General features: G+C 46.0%; 1 protein-coding gene across 1 annotated transcript in view; it reads left to right on the top strand.

Annotated features, from left to right (window-relative positions):
* Positions 1–7178: 7178 nt before the first annotated feature.
* Positions 7179–20402, top strand: part of LOC135907868 (probable 4-coumarate--CoA ligase 1) — a 92028-nt gene continuing 78804 nt past the window's right edge. The window contains exon 1 of the mRNA XM_065439629.1: positions 7179–7543. Coding sequence (XP_065295701.1) covers positions 7421–7543 — 123 coding nt within the window. The 5' untranslated portion in view covers positions 7179–7420. The remainder of the gene's footprint in view (positions 7544–20402) is intronic.

Genomic DNA, 20402 nt, shown 5'->3' with positions numbered 1-20402 from the left:
CCCGATACCAAGTTGACTTCGCCTTCACACTCGGCCGCGCTGCAAGTTTCCGGCGAGGCAAAACTGAGCCAACTCAGCGCTTGCTACCTTCCTGTCGAGAATGCTGTGTTAAACTGATAAAGCGCAAGCCGTTCGTGATTAGGATGTACCGGACTCGCAGCGTTAAAGAAAGGAAATGCGGGCAAGACAGATGACGATTAACGTTTGGGGACAAAATACAACCCAGAAGAGTTTAAACTTCTTTAGAGTGTGCACTCTACAACAGTTGCACCCTTGGGGGTGTATATTTGCCACACAATTATAGTCGTCATCAGTCTTGCCCGCATTTCTTTACTTTAACGCTGCGAGGCCGGTACTGCCAAGTCACGAACGGCATGCGCGTTATCAGCATGACAGGGCATTCTTGACAGGAAAGTAACTAGCGCAGCGTTTTCAAGAAACGAAATGCGGGCAAGACAGATGACGATTATTGTTGTGTGACAAATGTACACCCCAAACAGTATAAACATTTCTTACACTCATACACTCTTAAAACGGTTGCACCCTTTGGGGTGTGTATTTGTCCCACAACAATTATCGTCATCTTCCTTGCTGGCATTTCCTTTCTTGAAAACTCGGCTCTGGCTACTTTCCTGTCCAGAATGCTGCGTCACACTGATAACGCGCATGCTGTTCGTGACTGGGAAGTACCGGGATCGCAGCGTTAAAGAAAGGAAACGCGGGCAAGACATATGACGATTATTGTTGTGGGACAAGATACGCCCCAAAGGGTGTAAATTTTTCGAAGAGTGCACTCTTAGAAAAATTGCCTACACTTAGAAAATTTGCCTACACTCTTAGGCAAAGTTACACCCTTTGGAGGGCCCCTTCTACCACACAACAATAATCGTCATCTGCCTTGATGCATTTCCTTTCTTGAAAACGCCGCGCCCGCTACTTTCCTGTCGGGAACGCTATCAGCTGATAACGCGCATGCCGTTCGTTACTGGAAAGTACCGGGCTCGCAGTGATAAAGAAAGGAAATACATCAAGGCCGATGACGATTATCGTTGCGTGGCAGAAGGGGGCACTCCAAAGGGTGTAACTTTGCTTAAGAGTGTATTTCATAGCTCGCGTATCTCGCGGGCTTTCTTTTTTTTTTCGAAAGAACAACCATGCACACTTCAGCACGAAATAAATGCTTGATTCAGAAGTTATTTAAGGTGCCCTAAAACTTTGTTATTGCTATATTTGTGATTCATGCAATGATTAAAAAAACTTCGCTTATTAAAATAAAATTAATTCATCATTCGCAATGAAAAGAATACAGGCTGTAAGTACACAGGACTGCCGCTACTATGCAATCGGTTTGAGTTTTCTAGCGGGGCTTTTTCAAAATGTTGGTCCGACTGGGACACCCGGTACATCTGATACAGCACCATTTGGTCGGCAACGACCATGAACATATCTCTTTTATTATTCCTTTTGCCATACAATTCCATATTTGGAAACCCAGAGTCTCACTAGTTGCTTCTTTGGTTAGAAGGACTGTAAAACCCATTTATCTACAAGCGCAACACATGGGGGCGCATGGTCGTCTGAGCACGCACTGAGGTAACGGTCAATTCAGTAGTTAAGTCTGTTTGTGTATTGATGGCAGAAAGTCGGGTATTAGGCCGTCTTTACGGATCGAACCGAGATGACTAGTGATCAAAAATGAATTCAGCAATTTAACTGTCCTTGATTTACACCTTATAGGGTTTACTTATTTTCATTCATTTATTTCCCCTTTTCTATACTTTTTTTTAACAATACGTGGTGCTGGCATCGTAAGTGAGAAAGTAACCCATCTAACAGGTTATTCCTCCCCGGCATCATCGAAGCCTATAACAAGCTCCCGGAACAAACTATTGTTCAAGATGATGCTAGAAAATGGGGATAATCGTAACAGCATGCTTTTTACTAACTATAGCTAACATTCGTTCTTTGTTTCGCTTTAGGATGTTCTTTTTTACTCTATTTTTTTATTGTATTGCGGCGTAAGACAGCCGTCGAATAACTGATGTGCATTATTATTCCCTTCTTTATTGCACTACGTTTTGCGTTTCGTTACCGAGCTCGACATGACGCGGTCGACTACGACCACGACAGCTTCCTTTCGATGGAGGCGAAATGCAAAAGCGCTGTTGTCGTTAGATTTAGATGGACGGATCCGCAATCCCCCACTACGGTGCCTCATAATCAGATCGCGGTTTTGGCACGCAATACCACAGAACTTTTTCAATTGCACGACTTTATTAGCATTTTTATTATTTCCTTTTGTCAGATATTTCGCTTTTCCTTCCTCTGCATCATCATCATCATCATCATCATCATCATAATTGGCCTATTTTTTTATCTGCACTTCGGGAAGAATGCTTCCCCCATGGGAGATCCTTGACCGGCGAACAAGGGATACTAAGGCACTAATTGGACTTGATGTGGAAAAAGCTTTCGATAAAATCCGACATTCTTTCATTCTATGGGTGCTATCGGACTTGAACTTGGGGCAGCGGCTTTTCAATTTTGTCAAGGCTTTCCTTACGGATAGAAAGACATGTCTCAGGTTTGGGGAGATAAAATCGGAAGTCGTTAAATTGGGTTGCTGTGGTACTCCGCAGGGATCCGTACTCTCGCCTATGTTATTCAATCTGGCGATGTCGAAGTTGGCTAATAGACTGGACACTGTCCAGGATATTGGCTATTCTATCTACGCGGATGACATTACTATATGGAGTGTCGGTGGTAGTGATGGAGAGCTTGAGGCTAGGCTGCAGCAGGTGGTAACGCTTACGGAGGAGTATCTGGGTCTCATGGGGCTCAAGTGCTCCTCTAAAAAGTCGGAGTTGTTGATCTTCAAATCTAAGAAGCTAGGTCGTAGGCCGAGGGGTTGGGTACCGGAAGTTGAGCCTTGCATTACAATTCATACTAGGGAAGGGTCGGTGATACCCAAAGTTGAAGCAATCAGGGTCCTGGGTTTTGTACTTGAAGCGAACGGATCGAACATTAGAACCATTCAGCGTATTACCAAGAAAACGGAGGAGGCCATAAGACTTATAAGAAGGATCTCTAATAGGCATAGGGGTTTAGGAGAAGAAGGTGCGATGCGCTTAGTTCACGCATTTATTATGTGTCATTTCTCGTATGTGGCAGCTATGCTAAATTGGAATAGGGGGAGAAAAATAAATTGGAAGCATTAATCAGAAAAGCCATCAAGGCTGCGCTTGGTCTGCCTATGACTACGTCAAACGATATGTTGTTACGACTGGGTTTGCATAACACTTTAGATGAAATTGCTGAGGCTCAACGTACCGCACAGAGGGAGCGGTTGCTAGGTACACCACCGGGTAGGTATATATTAGAGTCAATTGAAGAATCGGTGGCTGTGTCGCACGATAGGGCGCCCCTACACGAGTTGGACGTGAACCTTAGGGCAAATATCATGGTTCGTCCATTTCCGCGGAATGTTCACCCCGTGCACAATGTAGGGAGGCGGGTCGCGAGAGCTAGGGCTTTGTTGCGAGAGGCAAAGGATCAGGAGGAGGAGTCTGCGTTTGTTGACGCCGCGTGGATTAATGGTGAAAATGCTTATTCGGTGGTGGTAGTAGATGGCAAAGGGAGCGTTAGAAATGCTGCTTCCATTTATACCAAAGATCCGGGGGTTGCTGAACAGGTGGATATTGCTCTAGCACTAATTGATTCTAGAAGAGTTTTGGTGTTCGCGATCGCGATCTCGATCTGCGATTACAGCCTTCTCGAGTGGACTTGTTGCGGAACCGGCTAACATACTGCTGCAGGGTAGGGATATCACTTCGCATACCGTTACTTGGTTCCCGGCGCACATGGGGACAGTGGAGGGAGCCCCGCGTAACCTCAACGAGGTGGCGCACAGGGAGGCACGAGGATTAGTGTGCCGTGTACTCCCTGAAGGGGCTGGATCTCCCGCTCCTGAGTACAGGGACCAACTGTTAACCTACAACGAAATCACCAAGCACTATTACTTAGGGCGCAGGGCATTCCCGTTGCCACATCCTAAATTAAATAGGCCGCAGGCGGTTACATTAAGGCTTCTGCAGACACGGACGTACCCTAACCCTGTCATCATGAATAAAATTAATCCGGACTGCGGGGTTTCAGTCTATTGTAGTAAGTGTGGGGGTTTGCTCGATTTACAACACATGCTGTGGCGCTGCTTGGCGTTGGCCGGTGATGGTTCTCGAGGTGAACAGTGGTGGCAGCGAATGCTGCACAGTGAAGTGCTGGCGGACCAACTCAGGGCTGTCCAGAGGGCCCGTGTGATAGCAGAGGGGCTCGGCCTCTCTGTACCGACATGGGAGTGGCCCGCATCAGTCCCAGACTGATCCCTCAGGACCTAAATAAAGTTCTTCATACCATACCATACCATCACGCCACCTAGTTTTCTGCCGTCCTCGACTGCGCATCCCTTCCCTTGGCACCCATCCTGTAACTCCAATGGCCCGCCCGTTATCTGCCCTACGCATTGAATGGCATAATCATGAATTCTTGTTCCCTTTCCAGGATATGGAACATTACCTTTGTCTTCTGCATATTAATCTTCAACCCTGCTCTTACATTTTCTTGGTTAAGGTCCTCAATCACTTGTTCTAATTCAACCCCAGTGTTGCTGAACCAGACGTTGACATCTGCAGGTCGAAGCATTAGAAGCAGTGATGAGCAGGATACAGAAGCTCATTCTATAACTATCGGTTATGTTAGAACGACAATGCATGTGCTGGAGAAAATCAGCAGGAGGAGATGGTATAACAGTCCATTTAGTCAGAGATGGAGGAAATATCACGCTTGAAAAGCTTGCAGCCCTTTTCCTTTATACGCAATGCTTCACGACCTCAAGTCTACCAGACAGCTAGAAGATTGCCAACATTATCTTAATACATAAGAAGGGAGACGTTAAAGAATTGAAGAATTATAGGTTCATTAGCTTGCTTTCAGTATTGTATAAAATATTCATTTGATTAGTCCCCCTTTAATTGTTACCGCAGTTGGAGCTCTTAAAGGCGAATTTATTTGTTGTTTGTAGTTCGCTGCAGAATTAGACGTAATTTCAGTGTCCCTCACCCATGCTCCCTCGGGCACTATTCCATCGGTCCCGATTTTATTCAACGACTGTACCGCCATTTGCCGGTGCCTTATCTGTACATCATTTCCACACGTCATCGCACAAGAAAATAGCGCGACCTAAACTCACTTGTAGAAATCGCCTGAATCACGCCAGATCACGAGGACACACAGAGCAATTTAAGGGAAAGCCCGCATGCTCGCACGAGTGCGGCTCCAAGTAGCCCGAATCTCCCGGATCTAACCGGACTACCACCATGACCAAACCTTAACTCGAGCCACTGCGACATTTCTGCTCTGCAACCACACGTCGCACGCCACGGAGTTACTATCATCCGTTGTGGTCATAATTATCATCATTGCCACCATCCTAAACGCATCAAAACGAAATACTGCTTCAGTCCCACCCTTATTTCTTTATAAGCACTTTGTTGGGGATTTAGCTTCTCGAATCTGTTGCACTGGCTGCTTTGTATACACGCGATAAATGGCGAAGGTGACCCCCTTCGTCGAAAGTGTGTTTCAGCTTCCTACATCAAAACAATGTAATCAGCGTCTCTTATTCGCTGCAACTTGGGTATAACGGATCATTGGGTGTAACACCACGCAGTGCCTAACTACAGCAGCGACAACCGCGATTACCCGCCGTGGTTGCTCAGTGGCTATGGTGTTGGGCTGCTGAGCGCGAGGTCGCGGTATCGAATCCCGGCCACGGTGGCCGCATTTCGATGGGGGCGAGAACATCTCATGTACTTAGATTTAGGTGTACGTTAAAGAACCCCAGCTGGTCGAACTTTCCGGAGTCCTCCACTGCGCCTTGCCTCATAATCAGAAAGTGGCTTTGGCACGTAAAACCCCATAATTAAATTTAATTTTTTTAACAACCGCGGTTGACCTTCTAAGGCCACCCTATGCATGCCATTATGCAGTCCCTATCAGCGAACAAGCACACCTATTTGCTTGAAGAATAGTTCGGTGACAATAGGTGCAGTGATGCCGTTCGCGATTTTGCAGGTATGGCGCCAATCACGAAACATACGAAGTCAATTGAAGACACGTTTGACGACCGCTTACAGCAGCATAATTGTGGTCCGCAGCTCTCCATACAGAACAGAATGCGATATGTCTTTCATCACATGATAACATATTAATTCTGTCATTTCTGCTCTCATCCTTATTTTCGCGAGGAAATAGCTCTCCCTCCGTATTAAAAAAAAATTAAACAAAAGCCTCAATTTGCCACTAGAGATAAGGCTAATGAAGAACGGTCTTTGTCTCTGCTTATGCGAAGATAAGGGGAGCTAGCACAGCATTATTGCGACCGTACTAAGTACGTGGGAACAAATCCGTCCGCTTGAGGATAATGACTAGGAAAAAAAATTACATGTACGTGTTCTCTTTTTTTTTGTTCTTTTTTTCGCTGCGTTGTTGCTTTTCCCAGTCGCAATACTATAATCGCTAGATTAGGACACAAGACTATTGCACAAAAGAGAATCCACAGAAACTTGTTTCAGCTAGTGAAACTTTGCTGCGATGGGTGGAATGAGCGCTTGCAAGGGACAGCGCAGTGCTTGCGTCTCCTTTGTATATTCGTGTATGCAGCATGTAGGCGCCTCCACATTTTCGTAATGACGCAAAAAAAGAGGAAACATACCACAACCGGAGACGCTTCGAGGGTCGAAGCAATCAATCTGTACGCATATAGTCCTGGGCGCCATACAGGGATAGAAATTGCGAGATTCACTAAGCGTGGATTATTATATGCACCGCACAATGAATTCGAAATAGATGACACGAAGTTTTGACAAGTATCTCAACGCCCCCCCCCCCCCCCCCCCAACACACACATGCCCTTCAATTTTTCTTTTGCTTTGGTTGCTTTTATTAGCCGACGTCCTCGCTTAAACGCAATAAAGTCGTCAGGAAAGCTGTAAGTAATAAAGATAATAATATATCTATGATATCAGAGTCCTGCGTTCTTATAGTTGTGACGTCTGCTTTATTTTATTTTTTCTTTGCTTTCGCGCCGCAAGATATGGTCAGTCCTTGACTGCTCGCATGCGCACTCCTGTATTTGTGTTCTGCCGCCTGCTTACACAATGGTTCTTGCGTGACGGAACTCACTTAGCCGCCGACCGTGGCTGCTTAATCGAGGCGCTGTGGCCGCTGCTTCCGCCCTAATCCAGGTTTCCTCAATGATGATTCTGCGTCACTCGTAGGAACGAAAGCCCGAGACGTGCCTGTCCCACGCGGAGACGCAAGTCAGGTCCTCCGAGCAGAAGGTGCTACCACCACTGCGAACACAATGGCAGCAGTCATCGAAGACGGCGTTGTCAGGTCGTCCGTTCAGGACATGCACATTCCAGACGTAGACCTCGGCACTTTCTTCAGAGGATGCTGCAGGAAGTACAAGGATCGCATTGCCATGGTATGTGAAAATCGAACGTAAGTAATGCGTGCTTAAGTGTGATACCCGAATGCACATGTGCATTAGAGCACCATAAGAGTGCGCGTTCTCAGAACTATATGGCGTAGCACAGAGCCGGAGGAATGGGCAAGACGCGTCCAGAGTAATTCTCCAACCCTGTGTAACGTCTGTTCTGCGCTGAGTTTACACACCGCACGCCAATCAACTCGCCTGACTCACCATATTGCTCTAGAACATGGGGCTGCTTCGAGCTTTGTCACTCGTGAAGGGCACCACTGTGGTCTGAAGCATGACCGTTCGCGAGCTAAATGTACTTTCTTGGGGTTTTATAGGGGCCTACTGCCTCGCCGAAATGAAACATCAACCTATTCCGCGTACCTGCCTCGAAATTCCATATCTGATCACAGCACAAGCCGACTCTAAATGCAGCTATTTTCTAGAATTCAAGCTCCGGTGGATGAACCGAACCGGTGTCACAGCAAGTGACGAATGCGGGAAGACCATTATTTGGTAGATTTTTTTTCTTGCTTTTTGTTCCGCCTGGATATTTCATAGAACTTTTCGGAGCACATGCCCAGCGAAAATGCTGATATTACTTACGGTCTGCTAATGAAGCCCAGAATTAGGATGCTGCAGCGAGCGTCATTGCTTCAGCCAAGTTCTGCCTGTTTGTGCGCGGCGTGGAGTAACTAAGCTTTAGCAGCAGCCAGCACCTGCCAGCGCTGGCAGCATAGTAAGCGTCAACACTATGTTAAATAATTCTTGCCCAGCGCACACTTTGATTTCTAGCTGCCACACTCACAGCGCGAGTAACCGAGAACTGCCCAAGTACCGCCGTCTGCCATTCAGCATGGTGTCATGACGTGCAGGATTTCTCTTAATCAATTCCTGCGTCACAGTAGAGCGCGTGTTTCGATATAAGTGCTCCTTCCTTCGCATTGCATTCTTTTCTCTTGCTGCCGTGACAAGTTCATTAATTGAATATATTTGTATTCTTACTCGCGGGCGCACGTTAAATTTCACTCGCACGAACCAGCTGCTTCAATGGAAGCCAAAAATGGCTCTAACGAAAGGCGCGTTTCGAAGGTTCCATACGTGTGCAAGTATATACACAACTAAATTCCAGAAGGCAAACCTGCGCGACTTACTTTTTATTTTATGTATTTCATCAGGCTGAGAAGTGGCGCCGCCGCGATTCGTTTTCTTGTTGCGGAAGTGCGATCGTCTTCCTCGTTGCGCGCTCCAGCAAGCAGTGCTGCTTCGTCTGCGAGCGCTCGTGTAATGAAGTCGCCCTTACACAACACACAACGCGAAAGGTGCGCCAGGCCGGAAGCAAAACGCTCTCTTCCACGCTGCGCCACGATTCTTCGCAAGCTGGGCTCGGCCCGCGCATTTATCACCGTTTCGCGGGGTGCATGGCGCGCCGGGGGGAAATTGCTAATGCGCGCGCGGCACAATCGGGCGGCCCGACAGGCTGCGATCGACCCGCAAATGTGTCCGCCATTCAATTTCTAAGGTTTCACGCACGTGCGCTGAATCTAAGCGGGGCGGTGGGACCCTATTCTCGTCTCGTGTGTGTACTGGATTCTTGGGCAAACCTGGCCTTGTTAACTAAGCAACTGATCCAGATGCCGGCAGATCCAATTAACTGCATGAAAAAAACAAGACGAGAAGGAAAACTCGCTTTGTCTCTTCCGCCGTCCACGCTGCTTGTCTGCCGAGGGTCGGTGGCGGTGTATCGAAGGGCCGGCATCAAGGGTTGCGAGCGCGCTATTCGGAGGCATTTGGTTCACCTATAGCGTCTGACAGTGGCACATTTCTGTCATACGTAGCTTATAGAACACGTGTCCTTCGGTGCGTTGCGATCACTTGCAGAAGGTCCTTGTCGCCCCTGGTGCATTCTAACGCACGCTCATGAGTCCATTTTGCACGGCGGTGTGTGTGGTGACCTTTTCTGGAAAGACTTACGGGAAGCTATTGTACCATATTTCGTGGTAGAGTTCAGTTTCGTGGTATTGTACCATATTTCGTTCAGTCGCGCTTATACAGCGCGACTGAACGAGGACGTAGAAAAAAAACAGATACAGGCACAGAGATTAATTTTCAACTATAGAATTCATTTTCGCACGCATCGATAAATATATGCCGTGCGAGTGGAAACAAAGGTGACAGCGGAAAAAGAACATTGAGCGGTGCATTTCGATGAACCGTACACGTGTGCAAGGCATGGTGAAAACATGTACTGCAATGGTGTCACAAAGATAAACCGAGGAATCCTATCTCCTTTTCGGATAGCGACACCGCAGGCTTGCTTACGCACTTTCTCTAATTTTGCAATCTCACAGGCCTCCACAATCTCCCTCGTCACCCTGATATGAGCCCTGCACAGAATGGAAGTGCTTTCTTCTAGTGAAAGTACTTCCATTCTGTACAGGGTTCATAGCAGGATGACGAGAGAGATTGTTGAGGCCTATGAGATTACAAAATTAGAGGAAAAGTGCGTAAGCAAGCCTTCGATGTAGCTACCTGAAAATGATATGATTCCTGGATTTCTTTGTGACCCTTGCAGCACGTGTTTTCACCGTGCCTCGCACACGTGTACGGTTCATCGAAATGCACCGCTCAATGTTTCTGCTTCGCTGTGACGTTGGTTTGCACTCGTACGGTATATATTTATCGATGCGTGCGAAAATAAATTCTATAGTTGAAAGTGAAGCGCTGTGTCTGTGTATCAGTTTCTTTCTACGTCCCCGTTCAATCGCGCTTATACACTCTACCATGGATTCTAACCAACAAGCCCACCAACGTGTTTTAACCGTATTTCGATTATTTGTCAATCTTTGCGGCCTGTATTTCAAAGAACTTTTGCAAATGCAACGTTCGCGTTCGCAGCTGTCAAAACTTGCCGGACGCGATCAGCCCCGTTTGTGGCATGGTATAACTCCCTCAACATTTTTTTTTTCTTCATGTCGAAGGTCACCATATTTAGAATCAAGAAATACTATTGTATGTGTTATACCCATATCAAGCGGGCAAGTTAAGTGCACTTACGGAGAGTGCACTCGGTTTTAAGTGCCCATTCCCAAATCGAAACGTCGCAAGCAGAGTGTACTCGCAGAAGTGTGCACTCCGGTTGGAGTGCGTTCACGGAACGCACTTTGCTGCCCGAGTGCGTGGCCTCGCTGACAGCGGTTTCAATGGTACAAAATGTAATGCATAAAACAAGGACACAGAAGTTCATTTTGGTTGTTGAACAGCTTTTAACAAAGTAATCCGCACAGAACTCGCTCATATTCTGTTCTAGCAGGATCGAATGCCGCCTCGTCGCACGCCGCCATGTTTATTTTTGCATTGGCTGGGCATTCTTCTTGGCCGGCATCGACTTGCAACACTCTCAAAATGCAAAATCTTTTCGTTTTTTGTTGACAAAAATAGATTAGGTTTCTTTTCATTTATGATACAGATTAAAACAATCCTTTTATAGATAATTTTAGTCTACATCGTCAAAAAACGCGCTCTAAGTCTGTCAGCATTTTTTTAACTACGAGCGCACTCTGTTTTCCAATTTATCACCGCGTAGCCTGAAGTGCCATTCAAAGTCCCGAAGTGTGCTACCCGTAAATGCATTTAACTTCCCGCTTGCCAGCGGTATTATTCCATTTTTATGGTTAGCCCACTTACGTGCGGTGCAAATAAAACGGAAGGAATTTATCAGCTTCATGAACCATATTGTTCAGGAGAAGGTGGGTACCTTGGGGTGCTTATGCATACCGCATATGTATAACCGAAAGTAGTCGGCCAGAACGTAACCACCTGTCAGTTTGACGGCGAATCAAGGTGTTCACCGTGTTTTGCCCGTAGCTGTCATATAGCACGCGCGGTTTCGCTCTAACAATCGCAGAGGGGGCCAGCATTCTGTTTCCGCCAATCCTGTTCGGCATCGGCGTAGCTTATGCACACTTCTTTCTTTTATTCTTCAAGAAGTAGACAAAGAAGTATTCAACTATTCATAAGAAGTGTTCACAAGAATCTAGATCTCCTAGTTAGTTTGCTTACGGGACAATAAAAATTATTTTAATGTAGTGACCGTTACAAAGACTTGGTTAAGAAACAATCAAACAGTTCCTATTCAAGAATTTCGCTTTACAAGGGTAGATAGAGGCTTGTGCTTGGAATGTTGAAGTCGGCACCGTGTGTGTCTTTTTATCTGGTCCCCGTCTCATGCGCTTCGCTTGTATTGCGATTTACAGCAGTGAATAAAAATGACCATCCTACTCTGTGAAGATGGAATGGCAGGGAAAGCTGACGACAGCCAAAGCTCTCAAGCGAAAAGCAAAGTGCTTTCGCTGCCATTCTATCTTCACAGAGTGGAATGGTTGACATTTTTTTATCCAGAAAGTCTCTTCGGGACTTGGCATGCACACCTTTGAAGTCGTTCGCTCGGTCCATGCGGTACCTCTGGCACCGCATTGCGTTGCGAGTCTGGCGTCGTTGCTCGTTCGGAGGTGCCCGGGCTTGCGATTGTCGTTTTGTCGTTTTGCTTCAGCATCGCGGGAACGTTCTTCGTCGGTGGTCGTTTCGTGCCGGCGCCGTTTGCATCCTCGTTGCTGTTACTTCCGGCGCTCCTTGTACGCATGTTGTTTTTCGGGTGTACGAGCTATACGTGTCCACCTCATCGATAAAGCAGCTGTTTTTAGCGCCGATACCTCTCCTGCTTATATACTGCTATAACCTTGCCATCACGCTATTTTTCCCGGCGAGCGTTCTAATCTGTTCTGCATTTTGACATCTGCGCCGCCGCACTGCACCCATATGGAAACACACATAAAGCAAACAATGAAACCCATTGTGTATAAGTTTGTTAGAAATCGCCAACTCCATTTCTGTTGCCGGACGCCGAAAAAACTACGGAAGGTTAGTCATATACAGCTTTCGCTGCAAAAGATAAGATTTTTTATTTGGGTACTATGTGCTCAACTGTTCATAATGTTGGATCTGCGTTATGCCAGACCGCCAGCCTAAGGCAATAGTTTCTTGAACACGCACTGCCGTCGTACTTCCTTCGCACCGCATAGCCCACCAACTGTGTACATAATTAGCGTATTTCAAGAATGTATCGCAAGAAAACCGTAATATCAACCAGTAATGAAAATACGTGCAGCTCATGAGAGAAATTTTATTGATGGGTCGGAAGCTTAGTTGAGCAGAAGGCTTGGCATGCTACTACAGGTTTATTATATAAAAAGCGATCAAAGGAGAAACAAGAAAGAGAGCAGACCCATATACTGGCACAAACACTCGGAGACGGGGAGTAGTCAGCACACGGAAATAAAGTCGAGCTCTATATCACCGTCAATAACCAAAACGTTCTCCGTCTCTCTCTTTTTGGCTGCACCACAGAGATTGATAACATTTTGTTTATTGACGATGCCATAAATTCCACGTTGCTCATTTCATAATAATAATAATATTTGGGGTTTTACGTGCCAAAACCACTTTCTGATTATGAGGCACGCCGTAGTGGAGGACTCCGGAAATTTTGACCACCTGGGGTTCTTTAACGTGCACCTAAATCTAAGTACACGGGTGTTTTCGCATTTCGCCCCCATCGAAATGCGGCCGCCGTGGCCGGGATTCGATCCCGCGACCTCGTGCTCAGCAGCCCAACACCATAGCCACTGAGCAACCACGGCGGGTATTGCTCATTTCATGGTGCTCACTGCTGCCCGCCTCCGATTTTTTCCGCGAGTAGCTGAGTCTGTGTTCTTTCTGTCGTCCTTTGATCTATTGTTAAATATTAAACCTGTAGTAGCATGTCAATTTAAACCTTTTGCTCGGCTGAGCTGTCCAACAATCATTAAAATTTATCTCACCAGCGCACACGTACTTTCTGTATTTGCTGATATTACGGTTTCCTTATGATACAGTTATAGAATACGCAAATTATGCACGTGGTGGGTGGGCTATGCGCCACGAATAAAGTAATATGTGAGTGCGTGTTCAAGAATCTATTGTCCTAGGTTAGGGGTCTGGCATAGCACAGCGCTAACCTTCTGAGCATTTGAGTTCGCAGGACCTAATTGCAGAATATCATCTTTTTGTTCACTACTGCAACTTGGGTTCGCGGCCATGGCAATCATCCACGCGAGATGGTGGCGTTGGTCATTTCGGGGAAAAAATGGCATCAAATTTCAGATTTTGTTGCAGGCATGCTTATGTGATCATGTAGAAATGCGAAAACACCCGTGTACTTAGATTTAGGTGCACGTTAAAGAACCCCAGTGGTCGAAATTTCCGGAGTCCTCCACTACGGCGTGCCTCATAATCAGAAAGTGGTTTTGGCACGTTAAATCCCATAATTTAATGTGATTATGTAGTGGAAGCTCTTTTTGTGAAAATTAAAGAGACCAACTGTGGGGGGCGTGCACCTCCTGCCTAACTCAATGACGTATATCATATTATCTTTAAAAAATTTCAACTGATGCTGATGAACATACAACATGCGCACCGCGGAAGCATGGCACTTGGTGACTTTAATATAGATTTGAAAGGTAATATACCATAAAGTGATTACCACGCAGGGATGTATGTGTAAGTACGCGTTTGGTGTGTAGCGACACCACGGAACCCAGCACATGGGGGCTGGACCCTTCCGCTTGTAGCTGCGCGTGGCGTAGCCGTGTCCGGGGAAAAGGGAATCCTGGGATTTGAGCCACTGCTGAGTGTTTGAACTGTTATGGCCCCTCGGCGAAGGCACCACATCCCTTTGGCGTCGCCTTCGCGTAGACGGCACCCCCGCCCTGACCCACCCGGGGAAAACGTGTAGTTGCCTTTTTCTATAATCTGCAATCTTCATCTTTCTCTCTCGCTTCAAATGTTTCCTGTATTCTCCTCTCTTCCTTTTATTTCTGATTTTCCAATCAGAGAGGGCTAATCTTGTGTGGATAGCCAACCTTGGGCATACCATATTTGTTTATAGCAGTAACGTACAGCTGGCGTTTGCAGGACCTGTTTACAAATTCTACGGCGTCCCCTTGTTGGTCTCCATCTTGAGGGGGGGGGGGGGGGCGTTGCTGCCGAAAACTGTAGATCCCTGATGGATAGTTCTTTTCGGAAACTCCCTGATCATCCTCAGAAATGGGGCGTAGCAAGGCATTTTAGTTTGTTTTTTTTTTTTACCACCAACGAGAAAGCTTTCCAAGGTGTCATGGGATACATCCTGAAAAACCTCCCTTGTTGCGAAATGTCTAGGTGATGCTAGAGGCCCAGGTTAGAAAGCTACGAAGCTAGCTAATGGTGACCTTCTCTTGGAACTGCATGATAAGCAGTATGAAAAGCTACAGAAACTTGTCTTTTTGGGGGAATATTCATTTACCCTAACCCCACAAAGTACTATGAATACCATCCGCGGTGTTATTTCCGATAGCGATCAGATGGAGTTTACCGAGGCCGAACGTTTGGAAGGTTGGAAACAGCAAAATGTAATCAATATGAAATGAATTAAGATGACGCGCGATGGGAAATAAATCCAGACAAAGCACCTTATTCTCACCTTCGGCTCAAGTGTGCTGCCCGAGACAATAGAGGCCGGGTATGCCAAGATCCAGGTCGCACCATACGTCCCAAATGTTCTGCGATGTTTTAAGTGCCAGCGATTCGGCCAGTTCACAGAACTGCCGAGGCCGCCAAACTTGTACAAAATGCTGTGCTGACGAACATTCCTCTGAAAGTTGTGATAACGCTCTCCGCTGTGTGAACCGTGATGGGGAGCATGACGCATACTCGCGTTCGTGCACATCATGGAAAATTTTTTTTAAAAATGTAACAATCAAAGTGAATGAAAAAAGAGATCGGCAGAGAGAAATAGAAGAGAGGAAAGGCCGGGAGGTTAACCAGACGCACGTCCGGTTTGCTACCCTGCACTGGGGGAAGGGGCTATGGGGATGAAGAGAGAAAGGAGAGCCTACAAACGTTCACGTTCTTGTTGTCGCTCTCTGCTCATTCGTTTTTATTTGTGTGCTTGAACGATGTTTCATAATGCTATTCACAACCAACTAAACCAGCCCAGCTGTCCATGCTTAGCGCCAATACCTGTCGACTTGAGGTACTGCAATAACGCTTTCGTGGCTTTCTGTGCCATCGTTGCGTACGGCCATTGTGCAAGGATCCTCTTCTGAAATTGGTTTAGTATCCAGCCGGTTCAATCCAGTCTGGAGAGCTTCACGCTCGACGTTGTACTGGGGACAGAGACATAAGATGTCTTCAACCGTTTCTGTAGTTCCACAAGAGTCGCAGCTGGGCGTATCTTCCATTCAAAGGTGGAACGAGTAGACCTTTGTAAATGCCACCACGGGCCAAAGGCTGCACAATAATGTTGCCTCAGAGAGGGAAACTTTTCTTTATTTACTGACACAGTACCTGTATCGCCATAAAGGCATTACGTAGGGGGGAGCAAAACATAATCAGTAAAACAGAAAAGCTTTTCCACAGATATACTCGCAAAGAGAAGCACTACAATAGCATTTAGAGAAAGACATACAAGTAAGGTGAAACAAACAGGTTTTCAGACGTTATAACACATAGTTGTTTTACAAGAGCGTCGTCAAAGCTTAAAATAGATTAGTTCGTTATTTGACACATTTACTCTATCATTTGGTAAACTGTTCCATTGTCTAATTGATTTGGGGGAAAAGAGTAGTAAAAATTGCTTGTTCTGCAGTTACAGGCTGAGATCTTTGTTATCACAGCGAGTCCATATGTAATTTGGTTCCAGAAGATAGTGATAGCGATCGACACCTGTCTGACTGTTATATATTTGGTGCAATAGTTTGAGCCTTAGCTTCTGCCTGCATATATGTCACCGATCCCATCCTATAGTGACCTTCATTTCTCAAAAGCTATAGTACGGGCTGTAATTATTACAAACACACCTTACTGCTTATTTGTGTAATTTTCCAGTCTATTATTGAGGTAATCTTGATAGGGATCCCATATTACACAGGCATAATCAAGTATTGTTCTGACATGTAAGAAGTTTAAAGTCTCTTGAACTTCGCTTGTTGCCGCTTTGAAATTTCTGCGAATAAAATGTAGCATGCTACTAGCTTTCGCTATGACAGTGTAAATATGTTTATGCCAAGTGAGTGATTCGGTGAAATAGACTCCTAGATACTTGTATTCCGACTATATGTCGATAAGCGTGCCATTGATGTTATATCGATGCTGAGATTTGGATAATCTTCTGAAAAAACTTACGCTGCTACACTTTTGAATATATTAAATTCCATATTTTACACCAATTCGCTACCTTATATAAATATCTTTGCAAAGTATCTATGTCATATTCATTAGTAATTTCTCTCTAAATCACACAGTCATCAACAAATAGTTTCATGGGGGATGCAATTAGTTCGACAATGTCGTTTATGTAGATTAAAGAGAGGGAGATATTTATTTACAGAAAGGCAGAGAGGCCGGCCTGAGCTATAACTTGATCTGGCCTGCTACTCTACACTGGGGAAAGGGGGCGGGGAGAGAAAGGGCTGATTGATGATGATGGTATTAGGAAGAGGTGCGTATATACAAATTCAGAGTTGTAGCCTCTCTAAAGCCGTGCGTCCAGCCCAGTGGCTTGGAGAAAAGCTATAGTGGCACTTGTTTGTTATCAGGGCTGCGCTATTTGCATTAGGCCAAGGACCTAAAAGAAACTCGTCTGATAGCGGCCTCTTATGGATCTTTGCAATGGAAGAGATTAGTTGCTGTCGTTATTGCGCGTACGCGGGACACACACAAAATATTGTTCAAATGTTTCTGGCACCTCACCGCATTCAGTTTAGGCTAGTGTCACTGCCACCTATCATATGTATATAACGATTGGTGAATACGACACCAAGGCGAATCCGGTGCACCATGCTTGCTTGGCTTCTTTTTAGCTTGTGAGGCATATGAAATTTGATTTCTTGGTCCCATTTGGCACTCGCTGGTGTCGTCGATCAGGTTGGGTCCAGTGTTCCAACGTACGGTTGCGTATTACGCGATGAAGTAGGGCATTTGTGTCTATTCGTGAGAACGGGATGCGTACTTTAGAAGCATTATCTAAAGCCATTTTCACTTCAGCGTCTGCCTGTTCGTTTCCTATCATGCCACAGTGTAAAGGTATCCACTGAAAGGTGACATTGTAGCCATTTGTAGTTGCGTGGTCGAGATGTTCTGTAATTTTTATAGTCATGGAATAATATGGGCTCCGCCTGAGGACACAGTCAATCGTTTGAAGAGCTGGCTTGCAGTCGCAGAATATCGCCCATGCATGACGAGGCTCCTCGGAGAGAAGTCGAAGTGCCTCCCGGATAGCAACAAGTTCTGCGGCAGTTGATGTTGATCCATGATCCAGTTTAAACCGCCGAGCGATGAACATATGTGGAATGACGACGGCTGCAGTGGAAGCATCTGGTGTGACAGAGCCATAGGTATACACATGTACAGTATCTCCGTAGTCTGAAGAAATGTGCAACAGGCCAATAGATGTAACGGATGACCTTTTAGTAATTCCAGGGATCTGCAGTGTAACGAAATGTTTAGGCAGAACCCGCGGGGGTATTCTCGGAATACAGGATGGAGAAAATCTTGACGGTAGAAAACTCTGATGACGCGATATAGTCCTTGAAAAGCTGGAACCTGGGTGAGTAGCAGGGAGCGATGACAGAGAATGGTGCCTGTGTCGGGTCAACACGCGAAGGTACATTCGAAGAGGATCGCAGAGCAAATATACCCCAATAGGACAAGCACGAGCTTCTGCTATTGTTCCATTGGTTGACGTGCATTGTGGGAGTCCCAAACATGTGCGCAATGCTTGAGCTTGAATGCTCTCCAGCACACGCACACAGCTAAGATCCATTCTTGAACACCGGCATGATGTACCTTATATACCCTACAAATTGCGCTTGGTACAATTGGAGTAATGACGACTCCGAGGGGCGCCATCTTGTTCCTGCAACGACGCGAAGGACGTGAAAAAAACTCTTCAGCTTTGACTTTAGTGCGGCGACGTGTCTTGACCAAGATAATCCCCGGTCTATGACTAAGCCAAGGAATCTGTGGTGTGTAACCATAGGTATCGCTACTCCGTTAACGATCATCGGATGCCTGGTCATTCGTTTTCGCGTGAATGCAATCACAGAACATTTTTCTGCTGAGAGCTGGAGGCCTTGACACCGCAGATACTTAGCTGTGATTGTCACTGCACGTTGAAGCCTAGCACGCACTGGGGGATGGGTGGCGCCAGATGCCCATGTGCATATGTCGTCCGCATATGTGCTAATCTTCACCGTGTTAGGAAGTTCAGATGCAAGGCCAATCAATGCAACATTGAAAAGAGCTGGACTGAGAACTTTCCCTTGTGGAACACCTCGATAAATATTGTACTGTCCGGTGTCGCCATCACTTGTCGACATGTAGATTAAAAATAACAAGGGGCCCAGTACACTTCCCTGAGGAATGCCCGAAAAAACAGTTATTGGTGAAGCTGCGGCGTTGTTTAGGACAGCTGACTGTGTTCTTCCGTTTAGGTAGGCTCGTATCCAATTTTGACCGTTTTCGTTTACATTTCATGCAGCAAACTTTACATCTAAGAGCTTATGGGACGCAGTATCAAACGCTTTTTTTGAAGATCAATAAAAACCACGACTACCTGACTATTGTTATCGATGGCTTTGGATAAAAATGGTGAAATTCTATTGTGTGTTGTTGGAATAACCTTTTCGGAATCCGTGCTGGTAAGGTGTAAAGAAAGCGTTTGAGTCAAGGAATGCAGATACGTTACTACGTTACCGAACTGTTACCCAACTTGTATCTTTAGGGATGGATGAAGTCTATGAATATAACACTTTAGGAGGTTGGGTGAAGACCACTATTTGTGTCATAGCTTTAGCCACGAAATGGAGCTTTCTTACAGCGTCGGTTCTGGATAACGGCATTAGAACTAGTCGGGCTTCTACATGGGCAAACCGGCCAGCTTCATCGGCGAGGTCATTGCAGCCGTGCTGGTATGTCCAGGTAGCCACTGAAATTTCATGCCCTTTAGCGACAGCTTGATGGTGGTCCTTTCTTATCTCATATACCAGACTCTTATGAGTCCTGTTATAAAGCAAAACGCACTCATTTGCATGCATAAATGCAGAAGTCCTGCCTTAGAGTTGCAAAAGATGACCCATTTGCGGGGTGTCTTGCAGGAGGTATTTTACAGCAGCATGCAGGGCAGCAAGTTCTGCTGTCATTGATATTGTCATGAGGGACAGTTTGAATTTGATTGTAGTTTTCATAGCCGGAATGAAAACAGCACCTGAAGAGCTGGTAGATGAGACCGAACCATCCGTATAGATGCGTATACGGTTCCAGTACACCTCATTCATTAATACCAGTGTCATCGGTTGCAGTGCTATATTATGGTGGTTGGCCTTCTTCCTTACACCTGGAATATTTAGGCACACCTGAAGCTGTCGGAGACGACACTAGGGAAATGAAGGCCTTGTTGCTGGTGTCTATCCTGATGGAAGACACTTTTGACGAGGGGTGATAGTTTCAGAAAACGTGGCAAGAAATCTCTGCGAGGAGAAGAACGCCAAGTGGTGATCGGGGACGTGGGTAAGATTATGAATGTGTGCCCTGAAACAATCCAGAGCAACATTTGTTTGGCTGGGAAGGTCTTTGGCAAGCACTATTGTTGCAGCTGTTGACGCGCAGCGAGGAATCACTGGCTTACTGGGCCAGTGATGCCTACAGTGAGGCTTACTGGGCCAAGCTTTGCTTGCCCCAGTAAGGTCTCAAATGACCGAACATGTGGCTTGCCCGTACTGGACAACAC

This window comes from Dermacentor albipictus, chromosome 1, assembly GCF_038994185.2.
Source record: "Dermacentor albipictus isolate Rhodes 1998 colony chromosome 1, USDA_Dalb.pri_finalv2, whole genome shotgun sequence".
NCBI lineage: Eukaryota > Metazoa > Arthropoda > Arachnida > Ixodida > Ixodidae > Dermacentor > Dermacentor albipictus.
The sequence above is the reverse complement of the archived record's forward strand: the minus strand, read 5'-3'. Positions and strand labels throughout refer to the sequence as shown.